The sequence below is a fragment of the Barbatula barbatula genome (assembly GCF_947034865.1).
Source record: "Barbatula barbatula genome assembly, chromosome: 1".
Lineage (NCBI taxonomy): Eukaryota > Metazoa > Chordata > Actinopteri > Cypriniformes > Nemacheilidae > Barbatula > Barbatula barbatula.
Genome location: NC_136766.1, coordinates 21,472,914 through 21,489,122, shown reverse-complemented (window position 1 = coordinate 21,489,122; position 16,209 = coordinate 21,472,914). Strand labels below are relative to the sequence as shown.

General features: G+C 42.0%; 1 protein-coding gene across 2 annotated transcripts in view; it reads left to right on the top strand.

Moving 5' to 3' along the window:
• Nucleotides 1–4,335: 4,335 nt before the first annotated feature.
• The window catches only part of tub (TUB bipartite transcription factor), a 40,985-nt gene continuing 29,111 nt past the window's right edge, over nt 4,336–16,209 (top strand). Inside the window, exon 1 of one of the 2 annotated variants that reach the window (XM_079451716.1) lies at nt 4,336–4,833. In XM_079451716.1, the coding sequence (XP_079307842.1) occupies nt 4,796–4,833 (38 nt within the window). In that variant the 5' untranslated portion in view covers nt 4,336–4,795. The remainder of the gene's footprint in view (nt 4,834–16,209) is intronic. The other variant, XM_079451715.1, reaches the window with a different exon arrangement.

The following is a 16,209-nucleotide window of genomic DNA, read 5'->3' as shown; positions in this document are numbered from 1 at the left end:
CATGCCCGGTCTCCTGTCCAAAGAACACTCTTCGACTTCACAATCTCTCTTTCACAAGTAATCTATGAATAAGGTCTAAACGTCGCTCTATATTCACGCCTGTGCATGCATGAGTTATTTCCATCACAGGGAATCAATGCATCATTTTTATCCACACTCTTGTACTTCCTCTTTCCTGCCTTCACTCTCTTCTCTCCCTTCCTCACCACATAAACATTGACTCCTTCGTGTAGAATAAAGGCTCCTCTGTTTGCATGGACCCTCCTTTACGAACTGCCCAGCTGCCCATCTGGGATTTCCAGCCAGTGCTAACGCATTCTCAATTAGATGTCAGTAAATATTTATCCTCATAAACGTAACTAACGTTAAATGAAGAAGTCCTCAGATTGTTTTGGATTGCAACTGATGGCATTGAATGATTGGAAATATGTTGTCCTTCTGTGATCCAGTTTTGTTTATTGACATAAAAAGGAGACAAAAGCTTTTGAAGGGCATGATTTTTCATTTTTCCCTGCATTGGTTTCATACGATTTAATGTCATGTTGGGACCTTTTTCCCCGTGCCCATAACAAAAACTCCGCATTAGAGGAACTAGAACATTAATGAATCTCCAATTAAAGTGGAAAATCCTAGAATCGGTTATAGATAGTGAGCAGATGCAGGAATATATAATGTAATCAAAGCTGTCAAGAAGGTTGTGCCGTCAGCAGCTTGGTGTGAAGAAGTCACTTCACCAGCACTCGAGATGATGGAGAGCAAGAAAAAGACAAAAAGACTCTTCACCCCGCCATGTTTTTTCTCTCCTAAGTGACCATATTATCCCATGTTATGATCATCATTTTATTACATCACAAATATTTTTTGTTTGTTTTGTATTTATAGTAGTTTGTCACGCTCACACGCTCAGATACGCACATCTCACAATAACACATCAGAACAATGAGCAGAGACACTCTCTCATTCTCACAATTGAAGTTTGATTGGAACACTAAGCGGCAGTTTCCCAGACAGGGATTAGACTAGTCCTAGACTAAAATAAATGTAAGTGCTGTCCAAACGGAAAACAACTTGCATGGACATATCTTAAAATACATAATTTGCTGTGTGTTGTTTCAAAATACACATTAGTTATGTTTTTTAACTAAGGCCTAGTCCTGTTTTAAGAAATGATCCCTGTCCAGGAAACCAGCCCTACGTGCTTATACAACACATACACTGATACACATGTACTCACTTGTCTTATAACGACGGTGTCATTTGATCAGAATAATTGAATAGCTCACAAACACATCCCCGGTCACGCATAGAGCGGTGTAGATTTATGTTCATTCATCAGAAACCGTTGGCACTTCGTGTCCTGCATGACTGATGGACTCTTTGCATTATTAACAGAGCTCTTCATACTCCGGCTCTGCAGCTGCCCGCACGCTGGCCTTGGCAACCCTAGCCTGCGCCATGCTACACAGAGACCCCCTGTCACAGCTCTGAAACCCCACAGTGCATAACATCAGTAAAAACAACCAATATCTACTTAGCATTACTGCCTGTGGTCACACTTCATTGACTCATTTTGGGAATCAGCTAGTTGGGTTAGCGGCGTTTACCTTCCTACACAGCTTGATACATAATTTTGGGCGCAGTGGACGTTTCACTAAGAGATCTGCCCAGGCAATGAACTTAGTATAGTGTGACTTCAAACGACTACACCATCAAATATTTACCAGCCATGCTGTTTTCCACCTGCTCTCCCTCTGTTGGAGCGTAGCGGAGAGCGTATGATCCGCCAATATCCTGCCAACGCTGCTAGGACGATAGTTGACCTCGGTCCCCCTGTAGGGAAGGTGAACTTGTGCCTGCCTACAGCTCTGGTCACCAAACAGAATGTGATAGTTTATTTTTGTCCACTAGTTTAAGGGTGGTCAGATGATGCTGTGATCCTCACTTTCAATTTAAGGCATCCGTATGTGATGTTTTGCTTTTGTCTGAAAGCAAATCTAGAAGGGGTGTCCTATGAGAGTCGTGTACAAATGTTCTTTGTTAAGATGCAATTCTAAATAATTGCTTTAAATAGGCAAAACTTAAATGTTAGAGAAAAGATACATTTTTAGTGGTGCCGGTAGTGTATATTATATTGCTATTACAACAGGATTGAATGGGTTGGTGCAGTGCTACATCTGGGACATTACTCAAATTTACATCATAGTTTGGTGATAATGTTTAATACTTTAAGCTACTCCACAGGGTTTGCAGTTCTACATTGTTTTATGATTTAAAGGAATAGTTGATCCCTTCATTTACCTACGAGTTGTTCCAAATCTGTATACATTTCTTTGTTGAAGGTGAAAGGTATTTGGAGGAATGCTTATAACAGTTCAACCCCATTGACTACCATAGTAGGAAATGTACTTTATACTTTATAAGATATTTTGAATATTGTAGGACAGCAAACAGTCCTGGGGAACTTTTGACTATCATAAGCGTTTTTCCTACTATCAATCTTAACAGGTTTGGAACAACTTGAGAGACAGAATTTTCATTTATGGGTGAGATGTCCCTTTAAAGATTACTGTCCTTGAATCAATTGTTTATTTATAAAGAATAGTTTGTCAAAAAATGAAACTTGTTTTTTATTTATTCATCTTCATGTCATTGAACGCTTGTATATGAATTTCGTCTGTGGAACACAAGAGAAGACATTTTTATAAATATGATATAATAATATACCTTGAAAGATTTAGGATGTTTCTTGTTATGTGGCTCCATGTTTGTTGGAAATTCTAGCATTTTTTTTCTCTAATCTTATTTAATTTCGAAACGTCCTCTTCGGTTAATATTATAGTATTGATATCAACAAACAGCACACCCACATGCACAGATACACAGAGGATAAAAATGCTGAGAACATTTTATGATCACGGAAGAGTGTGTGCATGAGCCATGCTCTAAATCAACATGACTAAGTGTGACACTAAGAAAGATGAGATGGTCCAGAGGAGAGATAAGGAAGCTGAAATACAGTAAAACAGAATATGCTCCAGGCTACTGAGGTATATTAGAAAGAAACACGACGGAAGTGCACTTGACGCAAATACAAAAGGACAAATCTTTCAAAACCAGGAAACGTTATTTTCACCTCGATTTAAGGAGCCCTGCATTATGTTTGCTTAAAATTACATATTTGGCATTTTCCAAACAGAAGTGCGCACCCCTATGCCCTACTCCATTCGAACGGCTGAGCCCTTGAAGTGAACTGTTTGAAGGGTACAGGGCATTACTGTCTCTCGTGTATGCGTTTGGAACTCCCTTCACAAAGGGAATGACTGGCCAAATGTTACCTTGACAACGGCGCACGTGCACTCTAAATCCAGCACTCAGTTGTTGAAAATAAACAATATATTTAATATTTCTTGTTGAATATTGTCTAATTATGTCTTATTTCACATTGTTTTTTCACTCCAATTGGTATTTAAAATGGAAATATATGATAATGGAACAAGTGGCTAGTAAACATATTAAACATTTTCGATAAACTAAAATATCATCTGACAAAAATAGTTTTAAAATACAAACTAAATTATTGTGCTTACATTTGACAAGTAATGCAAGATTTCCATATTTGCTTCAGAATGCGTCGCGAGAACTCGTAATCCAAGATCACAAACAGAACTCATTTCCTTGAAGTGACCATGGCATGTACCCTTCACTAACGGACTTCTGAAAGTGCCCTTTGTGAAGGGATTCAGGTGTACACTTCAGTTTGGAACGCCCCTACAAATGGTGTCCCCTTCTCGAAGGGCCCCTTCAAGGGTGCATAAATGCTGTTTGGAAAATGCTCATTGTTTGCATTTGCAGCATCTTTATTGGAGTATGAATATCATCTTGTTGATGATGATGATGATTTCACTTGCCTTTGAGCTCGGTGCCAAACAATAAAGATGCAATATAACTCTGATATTAAAATGTACATGAAGTCGTCTCCTCATTTAACTGACTGAAGTATCAAGAGGAGCGAACAAAAACAATGGAAAGCCAATCAGCAAAGATAAAATGGTGCGGTGAGTTTGAATTCAGCATGTTAAATCAAAGACAATTACAACTGAGCTGCTCTGTCCCATGTTAATGAGGCCGGAGCTCAATGAAGGGATGAATAAATCATGGCTCAGAAAACACATTTTAACCTCCTGCTTTTCAGAGCATTGAGGGTATGTGTGTGCCTGTGTATTAATGGACCGGCGGAGTGTTGCAAGGGACATCAAAGCAGCTAGACAAAAGGGATTCACTCTTGTATGTTGTCCTCTTCTTGGGGCTGTAAGGTTATAATGACAGCGGTCTGACAGAGAGAGCGAGAGAGAGAGAGAGAGAGTGAGCGAGAGGGAGAAAGAGAGACAGAGGGAGGCAGGCAGTCTGTATGAGGTAAAGCTGAGAGGCAGCGAGACCCACAGTACACAGAGCAACGCATGAGGATGAACAAACCACAGATGATGAAGAGAAGCGTATAGTGACAGCAAACAAAAGAATAACTGAGAGTCGGATAGTCCGCTACTGAAACCGCACATGTGAGAGAACCGCTGCCAATACGATCTTGCGATGCCTGAGTGAAGAAGATCCATTCTGGACCGCATGCAGGAGGTTGTGTGAATGGAAGAGACAGAGGGTTTCTAGATAGCGGAGGGAGAGGTGTGCGTATGTGCAGGGGATGGTTTGGCTGCATGGACTCGCTGGCATTGTTTCTTCTGTCCTACTGCGCTACCTCAGCCCTCCCACTGTGCTCTGAAGCCCCTCGACACACACAGATATGAGCTCCAAACACTCGTCTGACTGGATCCCCTACAGGTACATCACTCCCTTTCTCATGTGAGTTAGATTTTGTGCGTGTGCTTGAATGCACAGAGGATAATTCATGGTGCTGGTAGGGTTGTAAAGGTGACAAAGGTGAACCTCTAGCACTTATCATTTACTCTATCTGTTAGACTCTTGGCTTTCTCGTGTTGCAAGTGTGGTGGTTCTAGTACGTGAATTCGAGTGTTGCTGAAGGTATTCGAGTTTCTAGATATTTGAAGGTATAACTGCAAAATCTGTGTTTCTATGTGTTATGTTTTTATGATGTTTAAATGTCATCTAGTTGACTTTCAGAAAATCCTGAAATGTAATAAATATTAGAGTAGTTCCTGTCGTGTCCTTAGACGTTCCATAAAAAGACAAGTGCATTCTAGCACTACCATGCTGTTTTATGTAGGTTGGTAGTTTGGTGCCAGTATACAATAGATTGCGGACTGGTGTAGACTTGATGTTTACTAACAACGTTTACTATATTGTAGATGGTCAACCAGCCTAGTTTTTCTGATGAACCTGGTTGGCAAACAAGCGTCCCATGCTTGGTTCGATCATATAAAACACAGCATATGAAGAGCTCATTTGCAAAAACAAACTTTCATTTTTATAATTGTTTTTATCGTGCATTACAATTAATATCAATCAAACTGAAGTTGGGCTGTTTTGAATAAGTAATACAAACACATAAAAATGACACACAAAAAACTAAAACAATAAAAAACGTAATTTTGGAAAATTTTGTTGGAATCCGTTTTTGTTAATAAACTCTTCGTATGCTGGTGACTTGTATTGTTATGATTATGTTTTGTTATTGTATATGACAAGTTTTTATGATAAGCTTCTATAAGTGTAAATAATCAACTCACATTTTCTTATCTTTCCTTAAAAATTGCAAAGCACAAATGAAGCTGTTGATATACACTTAAAATGATTTTGCCAAGGGAGAAATGTTTATGGAGCAACATACAGTTTTTTTGGTAAATAGCTTATACCCACCCCAAACCTTAACCATGATAACATATCACTAAAACAATGTAAGAAGATGGAAATGATAGGAACAACAATGTGCACAAGCAACTAACCCTGTTTGTAAGCTTAAACTTCACAGGAACTGTAAACTTATCCCTCAAATCTGATTGGTTGATTAAAAAGTTGTCCCAGGTCAACGAAGATGTTGACCTAAGAAATTATCTTACTTGGAAAAGCTGCTGAAACTTCAAAAGATCTGTGAATAACATTGACCATATAACTGGATCTTAAAAACAACATTTGTGTTCATATCTACATATTTTCAATCTGAAGTTTGCTGTTTAAGACAATTCTGTGCTGGTGCTGCTGCTCCACCGTGGAACCTCATAGCCATGCGAAATTGGTTCTTAAAGGGAATGGAAGATGACACTCTGATTGGTTTATTGCACGTAACGCCCAAACAATTCCCATTACTCATTAAGAGAATTGGGACAACCCGTTTAGACCATGCACCCAGGCACGCCGACCGTTTTTCCGTCGTTAAACTAGCAAAAGTGGATTCGGACACGCCCTGAGTGCACCTGCGCTGTGTGCTTTAAACCATGCACTTAGATCGTGAAAATAGGGCCTTATAAGAGAGCACTTTCCTCCTGTTGCAGAGCGCTGAAGGTAATGCTGGACGTACCCAGGAGGTTTTAAGGCTGTCTCTATGGAGCCTGTTATGTTTGTGAGTATCTGCCCTCTCTCACACCCCAGTTTCCTGTGTGTGAGGTCTGCGATTGTTACTGTGAATGGCTTTTAGAAATCATACTTGCTTATTAGGGGCTAAAATAGCTAAATTAAACCGAATTGAAAGTTAGTGATTTGTTTTATATGAAATCATGTAAAAGTAATAATTTCATAAAATGTTTTTCTCATAGACACCAATGAGCTTTAAGAATTAAGTCTTTTGAGGAACAAATCTCGAATTATTTTAATGTGTCTCCTGTAAAGGAAGGTCACAAATTTGTAAATATGAACTTTGAACACTTTTTTTTAACCACCAATATGCGACTGGAATAGAGAAAGTGCAAGAACCATTTTAACTCCAGGTGTGTAAGGTGTAAAGTCTGTATTGCTTTGACACTGGAGACCGGGGTTTTAATCCACCTCTTGCTGAAAAAACAATTTTACCTTTTTCTATTACATTACAGATCATAAAGGCATTTGTTTATAATAAAATGGAAAAAAAGTATTCATAAAGTTTAGGTTTAGGGTAAGGTTAGGGCTTTAATGTCTTATTAATAATTTGCAATCATTTTAATATTTTTTATAAATATGATGATTTACACTCATTATTATTGCATAATGTTTAATGCACAAAAATACTGAGGCAGGGCTGTAGTTTTTGCACATAGCACCCTGTCATCACATAAATAATAGACACAGGTAACTAAAAAAGGACATTAACATTATACAAATGGATAAATGAGGTTTCTTCAATATTTCTGTGTTCTCCATTTTCAATGCTTTACTATACAGTAGCAAATACATTTGTCCATAAAAATACTGTAGTGTGCTATAGTATTTACTAAAGTTGACTGCAGTCAAATTGATGTGTACTATAGTGTACTTGAACCTTACAATAGTAAATATTAAAGTATACTATTGTTTTTACTACAGTTTATACATTTACTTCAAGTTAAGAATTGTATGATCTGGTTTAAATTAGGCTGATTTTGGTGGATAGTCGCGAAGACGCTTGAACTTACATTTAGGCATTTTAGCAGACGCTTTTATACAAAGCTTCATTTTGCTTCATTCAAACGTTAAAATGCTTGACCAAACTTAGAACAACTGTGTGGATGTGTTCATGTCCTCGTATCAATGCACTAGATGCAGCCAGAAAACAAGTTTTATTGCAAAAACTAAATAAAACGAAAATAAATAGGCTAGTGGTGCACCATCAGTTAACCTCACACACGAACAAGCACAACGGCAAATGCACTTCACACAAGTGTCTCTGTCTAAAACTGTATCGTAGATTTAGACAGAGCCAAACTGTATCGCAGCCAAACTGTATCGCAGGTATGCTACACTATAAAATGTATTCTTTGCACAGACCGATTTTTTTTCTGTTCAGCCCTGTGAGGTGCAAATAGTAACGTTATGTGCCACTACAGTACATGCATATTTATTATGAACATTGATTTTCTGATCATATTTTTTTCCAGGCACATTTGACCAATTCCTAATTACACCGGTCTTAATAATTACAATGAATTGTGTATGTAACAGGCTTGAAGAGTTAAAGATGCTATATATTTACGTGTTCAGAATTATTTGGCACTTGTTCTTTAACAGGTATAATGAGTCAAAAGTGTATTTAATTTACACAGAAAAGTAAAAAAATATATATTAAATGCCCATTATAAGAATGCAATACTTGACATTGCAACATTGAGGGCGTGAGTCCAATGGGATAGCAAAGTCTCATTGGGTTAGCAGTCAAACAAAAACATACAAAGAAGAAAACACAGTTTAACTGCAAAAGAATGAAAGATAAGGTGTGAAAACACGAGAAACCCTTTAGCCTCCAGTGCCACCATTTTCCAGAACTGCAACCTACCTTGAGTCTCCAGAAGCAAATAAATAGGTAAAAAATACCTTTACTGTTTATATAAAATGTATCTTTTGACTCCTCATACCTGTAAAAGTAATACTGGCTTATAATTCTGCACACCTTAATATAAAGCGTCTTTCACTTCAAGCCTTTGTTTACTATTATATATCACTTATTTTTTAATCATTATATACACAATTCATTGTAATTATTAAGACTGATGTGGTCAGGAATTGGTCAAATGTGCCTCGAAAAAATATGATCAGAAAAACAATCTACTTAATAATTATGCACGCACTGTATTATGCACGCAACCAATAGCATCTAACTACTATATCTACTTAATCCAAAGAAAACACAGCTATTTTCGGTTAGTGTATATATCATACCGCAAAAAATGCTGCTATTTAAACTTAGTGCAAATAGCGGCTGCCGTTAAACAATGCAACAGTCCAAATATGAAAGTCTTACAAGCAGAATGATATTACATCAAGATTTTAATTAATCTCGATCAGCAAATGTATGTTGTCATATGGCCTTTCATGTCTGGCCTTCCGGTGTGATAAACATCTCCCCTGCAGATGGGGCCTGATTTGAAAAATAAATGGAGCTTAGAGATCATGCTGGCAGGGCAGAGGTTGCCTCAGCTGGACCTTCTGCATCTCAAACAATGATTCTCAGAGCCTTAGCCAGTTTATTATATCTGCTCTGGTAGACCACAAACTACAAACACAATCACACACAACTCAAATGAGGTTAAGCAATTAACAACCTTGTTGCTTTCAAACATAGAAAGGCAAGAATAACTTTCCGTGTTTTCCATTAAAACACATGTATGCAAGCTTCCACGCAAAGTACATAACAAACATACTGTACACTGTGTGTTGCACAATTTGTGCTCTTAGTCAAATGTTCTCTAAACAACACAATGTTACGGACATACAAGACACGGGGATAAGGATATACAAAAACGGAGGATTTATTAACAGATACTTAAATTGGATGAACACACAGGAATCTGAAGACGACAAGACGATGGAGACGACGGAGACCACAGAGACGATGGAGATAAGGGGAACACTGGAGACGATGGAGAATCTTGCTGCGGAGAGGTAGGTAGAGAGAGTCCTAGATGTCTGCATAGCATTAACAAGACCGGACGATGACTGTGTGCTTGTGTGTTGCTTAAATGCTGATGGTGATGAGGTGATGATGATCTTCAGGTGCAGGTGATTAGTATTCCGGAGAGATTGCGTGTGGTGCTTGCGTGAGGTTGGAGTTCGGTGTGCCTGTAACATTACCCCCCCCTCCACGGCCCGCTCCTGAGGGCCGAGGACCCCGACGACGTGGTGGTCGACCTCTACCTCGGGGTGCTGGTCGATCCGGATGAGCTGCATGAAAGGCTTCAAGCAAATTGGGGTCAAGTATGTCGTTTCTAGTCACCCATGAGCGTTCCTCAGGACCGTATCCTTCCCAATCCACCAAGTATTCGAGCACACCACCGCGTCGCCGGGAGTCCAAGATATCCTTCACCAGGTAGGCTGTTCCGTCTTCCAAGATGAGTGGAAGGGGGGGGTCCGTGGTGGAATCGGATTCTGGGGAAACAGAAACAGAAGGGTGGTGAGGTTTTAGTAGTGATACGTGGAATGTGGGATGAATCCGGTAGTGTGGTGGAAGTTGGAGTTTGTAGGTGACAGGATTGATCTGCTGGATGATGGGAAACGGGCCAATGAACCTGGGACTCAGCTTCTTACAAGGCTTACGTAGGCGGATGTCCCGAGTGGACAGCCAGACCTTCTGTCCTACTTGGAATGATGGGGCTTCGGAACGGCGAAGGTCAGCTGTCATCCTACGTCTGCGAAGTGCACGTTGCAATTGTTGGTGTGCTGAGTCCCAGACCCTCTCACTCTCCCGGAACCAGTAATCGACCGCTGGTACATCAGATGTTTCTCCGTACCAGGGAAACAGTGGAGGTTGATAACCGAGTACGCACTGGAATGGAGTGAGTCCGGTAGACGGTTGACGGAGGGAATTCTGTGCGTACTCGGCCCACCCAAGAAACTGGTTCCAGGAGTTCTGGTGGCCATGACAGAATGTGCGAAGGAAGCGCCCAATCTCCTGGATCTTCCTCTCTGTCTGTCCGTTGGATTGTGGATGATATCCAGAAGACAGGCTGACGGTCACACCTAGGAGTTTCAGAAAGGCTTTCCATACTCTTGAGATGAATTGAGGACCTCGATCCGAAACGACGTCCTCAGGTATTCCGAAGTAGCGGAATACATTGTTGAACATGATTTCCGCCGTTTCCATGGCGGTAGGTAAGTTCTTTAAGGGAATCAAGCGACATGATTTTGAGAAGCGATCGACTACCACAAAAATGCAGGTGTAACCCTCGGATGCTGGGAGGTTCGTGATGAAGTCAACTCCTAGGTGTGACCAAGGTCTGTTGGGAACAGGTAGAGGATGCAGTTTTCCGGAAGGGAGATGGCGAGGGCTTTTCGAAATGGCACATTCCTTGCAACCTTGCACGTATCTACGGATGTCGGCTGCCATGTGTGGCCACCAGAAGCGCTCCTTCAGCAGCGAGAGGGTTTCATTGACCCCCGGGTGGCCAGTGCCCAAAGATGAATGTGAAGAATGGATGAGATCTTTACGGTGAGTACGGGTGACATATTGTACTCCTGGGGGACAGCCCGGCGGAGTATGGGTGGAGGCATTGGAGGAGGGTAAAGTCTCTTCAGACCAGACGATGGGGTTTACAAATACTTTCTCAGGAACTATAGGCTCATCTTCTTCTTTTTTCTCCTCCGGACTGTAGATACGAGATAATGCGTCTGCCTTGATATTCTTGGATCCTGGACGATATGAAATCGTGAACTGGAAGCGAGTGAAAAATAGCGCCCATCGTGCCTGGCGTGGGTTGAGACGCTTAGCTTCACGTAGATAACCCAGGTTTTTATGGTCGGTTAACACAAGAAAGGGATGTTTAGCACCCTCCAGCCAGTGTCTCCATTCCTCGAGAGCCAGCTTGATGGCGAGAAGTTCTCTATTTCCAATATCATAGTTAATCTCCGCCGGGCTGAGTTTACGGGAAAAGAAGGCACATGGGTGGAGTCGGCTAGGGTTCCCCTGCTGCTGTGATAGGACTGCTCCTACTCCGGTGGTTGACGCATCGACCTCGACCACGAAAGGGATCTCTGGATTTGGGTGAACAAGGAGGGGGGCTGTGGTGAACGTGGTTTTGAGGGTTTCGAATGCTTTGGTGGCTTCTGGGGACCAGAGTAGAGACTTGGGTTGTTTCCGGAGCAGATGAGTGAGTGGACTGGCGATGGAACTGTAGTTTCGAATAAATCTTCGGTAGAAGTTCGCGAAACCTAGGAATCTCTGGAGCTGTTTAACATTGGAGGGAGTGGGCCAAGATCTGATTGCTTCCACCTTCCTCTCGTCCATCCGAATGCCTCTGTGGTCGATGATGTAACCCAGGAACTGCACTGAGGGCTGATGGAACGAGCATTTTTCTGCTTTAAGGAAGAGGTGAAAATTTCGTAGGCGTTGTAGGACCTCCGCAACGTGACGGCGATGATCCACCAGATTTCGGGAGTAGATGAGGATGTCGTCGATATATACCAGGACGGACTTGTGGAGAAAATCCCGGAGCACTTCGTGAATGAAGTCTTGGAATACTGAGGGGGCGTTGGCCAATCCGTAGGGCATCACAAGGTATTCGTAGTGTCCCGTAGGTGTCACGAATGCAGTTTTCCATTCATCCCCTTCGCGTATCCGGATCAGATTATATGCGCTGCGGAGGTCCAACTTCGTAAACACCGTGGCACCACGGAGATGCTCGAGAGCTGCAGGTACGAGAGGAAGGGGGTAACGGAACTTTACCGTAATCTTATTGAGAGCTCGATAGTCAATACATGGTCTCAAACCTCCGTCTTTTTTCGCCACAAAGAAGAAACTGGAAGCAGCAGGGGAAGTAGAAGGACGTATGTAACCTTGATTCAATGCCTCTTTGATATACTCCACCATGGCCTTCTCTTCTGGACGTGATAGTGGATAAATCCGTCCACGGGGCACTGGCTCACCTGGCAGCAGATCAATTGCACAGTCCCATGGCCGGTGTGGAGGCAGCTTGGATGCGCGTGTGGGACAGAAGACGTCACTGAAGGGGGCGTAACAGGTGGGAATGTCAACGGAAAGTTTCTCTACCGGGCTTTCTATGGACGTGGAGCAGAGGGTCATGGGATGAATATATGGTCTGACAGGAACTGGGAGAGTCGAGAAACAATCCGGGAAACAGTTATCACCCCACTTCAGAATTTCCCCTGTCCTCCAGCAGATGACAGGGTTATGCTGCTCCAACCACGGACGCCCTAGAACGATGTCAGCAGTAGATTCCTCCAGAACCAGCAGATGTTGCTCCTCCTCATGCAGCAGACCCACTCGGAGTAGTAGTGGACCCACAGATGTTCGTACTTGACGGCGACTAAGAGGTTTACCAGTTATGGATTGGACTTGGTAAATGGACGGTGTTGCTGTCGTCTTGAGCTTGAGCTGGCGGCAGAGGGAGCCCGAGATGAAGTTCCCGGCTGACCCTGAATCGAGGAGAGCGATGACTGTAATAGACACATCAGACGCAGTAAGACATACAGTGGTAGTGAGTGGTTTCATTTTCTTTAGAGACGGAATGATGGCACTCACCAGTGGACGAGGAGGACGAATGGGGCATTCGGTAATGTAATGCCCGGGTGTACCACAGTATAAACATAAACTTTGAGTCAACCGTCTCTGCCGCTCAGCCATGGTCAATCGGGAATTATCCACTTGCATGGGTTCGTGGGCTGGTTCTGGAGGACTGACACTCTCTGGTCGGCGAGGAGGCGGGAGGCAGTATGGCTGGCCCTGGTGTTCTTCCTCACACGCCTGCATACGAGTGGCGAAGCGTATTGAAAGTTGAATGAAGCGTTCCAGGCCGATGGTATCCTCGTATGCAGCGAGATGCAACCGCACCCGAGGATCCAATCCTTGACGATAAGTGGTTAGAAGAGATTGCTCATTCCACCCACTGGCAGCCGCTAAAGTACGAAACTGGATAGCATATTCGGTGATAGACTTTGTACCTTGTTTCAGATGATATAACTGTTCTCCTATGACTGAATCCCAGGAAGGTTTACCGAAAACTTCTTTAAAATGAGCGATGAAGTCGGAAAGAGATTGGGTAAGCGGGCTGTTTTGAGACCAGAGAGGTTCTGCCCACCGAAGAGCTTTATCTGACAGTTGAGATATGATGAAGGCTACCTTTGATCGTTCCGTGGGAAAAAGGTGCGGCTGCATCTCCAGGACCAGCGAGCATTGAAGTAAAAACCCGTTGCAATCCTCCGCCGAACCAGAGAAGGGCGCCGGTTTGGCCATGGGACTGGCGTTTACCGGAGGCGAGAATGAAGCGGTGGTCCTGCTTGTGGTGCCCGTTGGTGCTGGTGAGGTGAGTGTCTGACGGAGAATGTCAACCAGTTCTTGGAATGGATCCGGAGCACTCATGTTGTTAGTCTGTAGTGGTCCGGTCTTCTGTTACGGACATACAAGACACGGGGATAAGGATATACAAAAACGGAGGATTTATTAACAGATACTTAAATTGGATGAACACACAGGAATCTGAAGACGACAAGACGATGGAGACGACGGAGACCACAGAGACGATGGAGATAAGGGGAACACTGGAGACGATGGAGAATCTTGCTGCGGAGAGGTAGGTAGAGAGAGTCCTAGATGTCTGCATAGCATTAACGAGACCGGACGATGACTGTGTGCTTGTGTGTTGCTTAAATGCTGATGGTGATGAGGTGATGATGATCTTCAGGTGCAGGTGATTAGTATTCCGGAGAGATTGCGTGTGGTGCTTGCGTGAGGTTGGAGTTCGGTGTGCCTGTAACACACAACAGCACTCTTTTTTAATGTATTGTAAGATAAATTGTGAAACAACCAGTGGCAATCCGCTGAAGTAGTTATAAATTAAAATAAATATTGCTAAAAGATTTAATATTGATTTTGTCCTGCCATCAAAAGCATCCTTGGATTACCAGAAAAAAACGTAACAGTTCAGGCCTCCTCTTTTTTTTTACATAGTTTCTTCTTTCAAGTTTTCTTGTATATCCTCTTACCAGTCAGTTAATAGTCAGTTAATTGTAGCTGGTAGTTTTATATACGGGGTGGCCAAGGCTACTTCAGAGGGTTCACAGACCATGTCATAAATTTTGTGTGATTGTCTATTGTTGTTTACATACAGTGGAACACAGTCTTCTATACCATATGACAGCTTTGTCTGAGGAACAGATTATAACAGATTATAATGTCAAGTTTACACGTTTTATGCAGACTTTCCATAGACATTTTTATGACTGTGACTTTGATACTATAGATTGTATCTCATAACCACCATTCTACCCGTAAACCTAACACTCACACAAACCTTTCTGCATTATTCCATTTTCAAGTTTACATTATCAATTCCATTTATAAACTGTTTTAAAAAAAATCCCACAAGGTCAAAGCTTTATTGGTATCTGTATTAACCAAGACACACACACACGCATGCACAAAGTGAATTGTCACCGTCATCAGTGAAGGGAGAGAGTTTCTAACACACATTTCAGGGAGCTGTCAGAACATATCAATACATCTCTCATCCCTAATTTAATGAGATTGTTGACCCACATTATAATAGCTCTGTTTATGTCATTATCTGCCAGTCTGATGGGAACCGACCCCCTTGACTACTAACACTACACCGTGTGCGTGCGAACATTTCTGGTTTTAGCTTTGCAAATGAGTTTGTCTATTTCTACACAATCAGCTTTGAGTTCGTGTAAGAGCACTGAATAGGGTGTCTGTGTTTGTGAGTGAGTGTGTATGAGGGGTGTGTGTGTGATGAAAATGGGTGTTAATGTTGGCAGTCTATAGACAGCGTGATATCTCATGTTTGAATAGAAAAGGAGACAGTAATGTGCAGCTGGTTGCTGAAATCTGTAACACTGAGAGAGATCTAAGCTGGTTAGAACTGGTTTGGTCCTGGTGTAGCTAATGGGTCAGTTTAGCAAGTCAATCTTGCTAGTAAATCTAGCAGGTTTTCCGCTGGCGTTGTAAGCTTTTATTTAAAAACATTTATTTGCATGCAAAAATGACAAGTGATGCTGTTTTAAGCCAATCAAACATTTGCGATCTGCGCCTTCTATCTAAAATCACACTGTAAAAAGCTAATCCATATTCCAGATCCACACCCCAACACACATGTTGTGTTTCTTATGTAGCTTTTGATTCAGAGCCGAGAAGCTGCAGCCAGTGTTGACATGTGGAGACTGTTAATATGGAGATGTGTTTTCCAGAGAGCCCTTGAAAGGTGTTAGCTAGTCATTTAAATAAAAGAATGATTTTTAGTTCCTTTGCAATTTACTGCTGAGTGCTGTCTGCTCTCTGTGCGTATGGCTGAGCCATGTGTTACCAGGGATACTATATATTAAAAAAGAAGCGCCACTGCTATAGCACTGAATAGGGAGGCAATGCAATGGTCATATGGCCACTCTAGCGAAGGCAGTCCCGCCTTCCAGTGAAAAGAGCCTATCGTCAGTCGACAAATACAGATGATTCTCTGGGGTGGGGCTCCACACCGAAGCTCAGTTTAAGCACCATCGAAAAGGTGTTTTTAATGCACTTTAAACTTAGGAACCAAAAGTTAAAGTACGGTTGATGTCATGTTAATTGTTGGTCAGAAATATGCTATTTAATTGTGATTTTAGACAGTGATT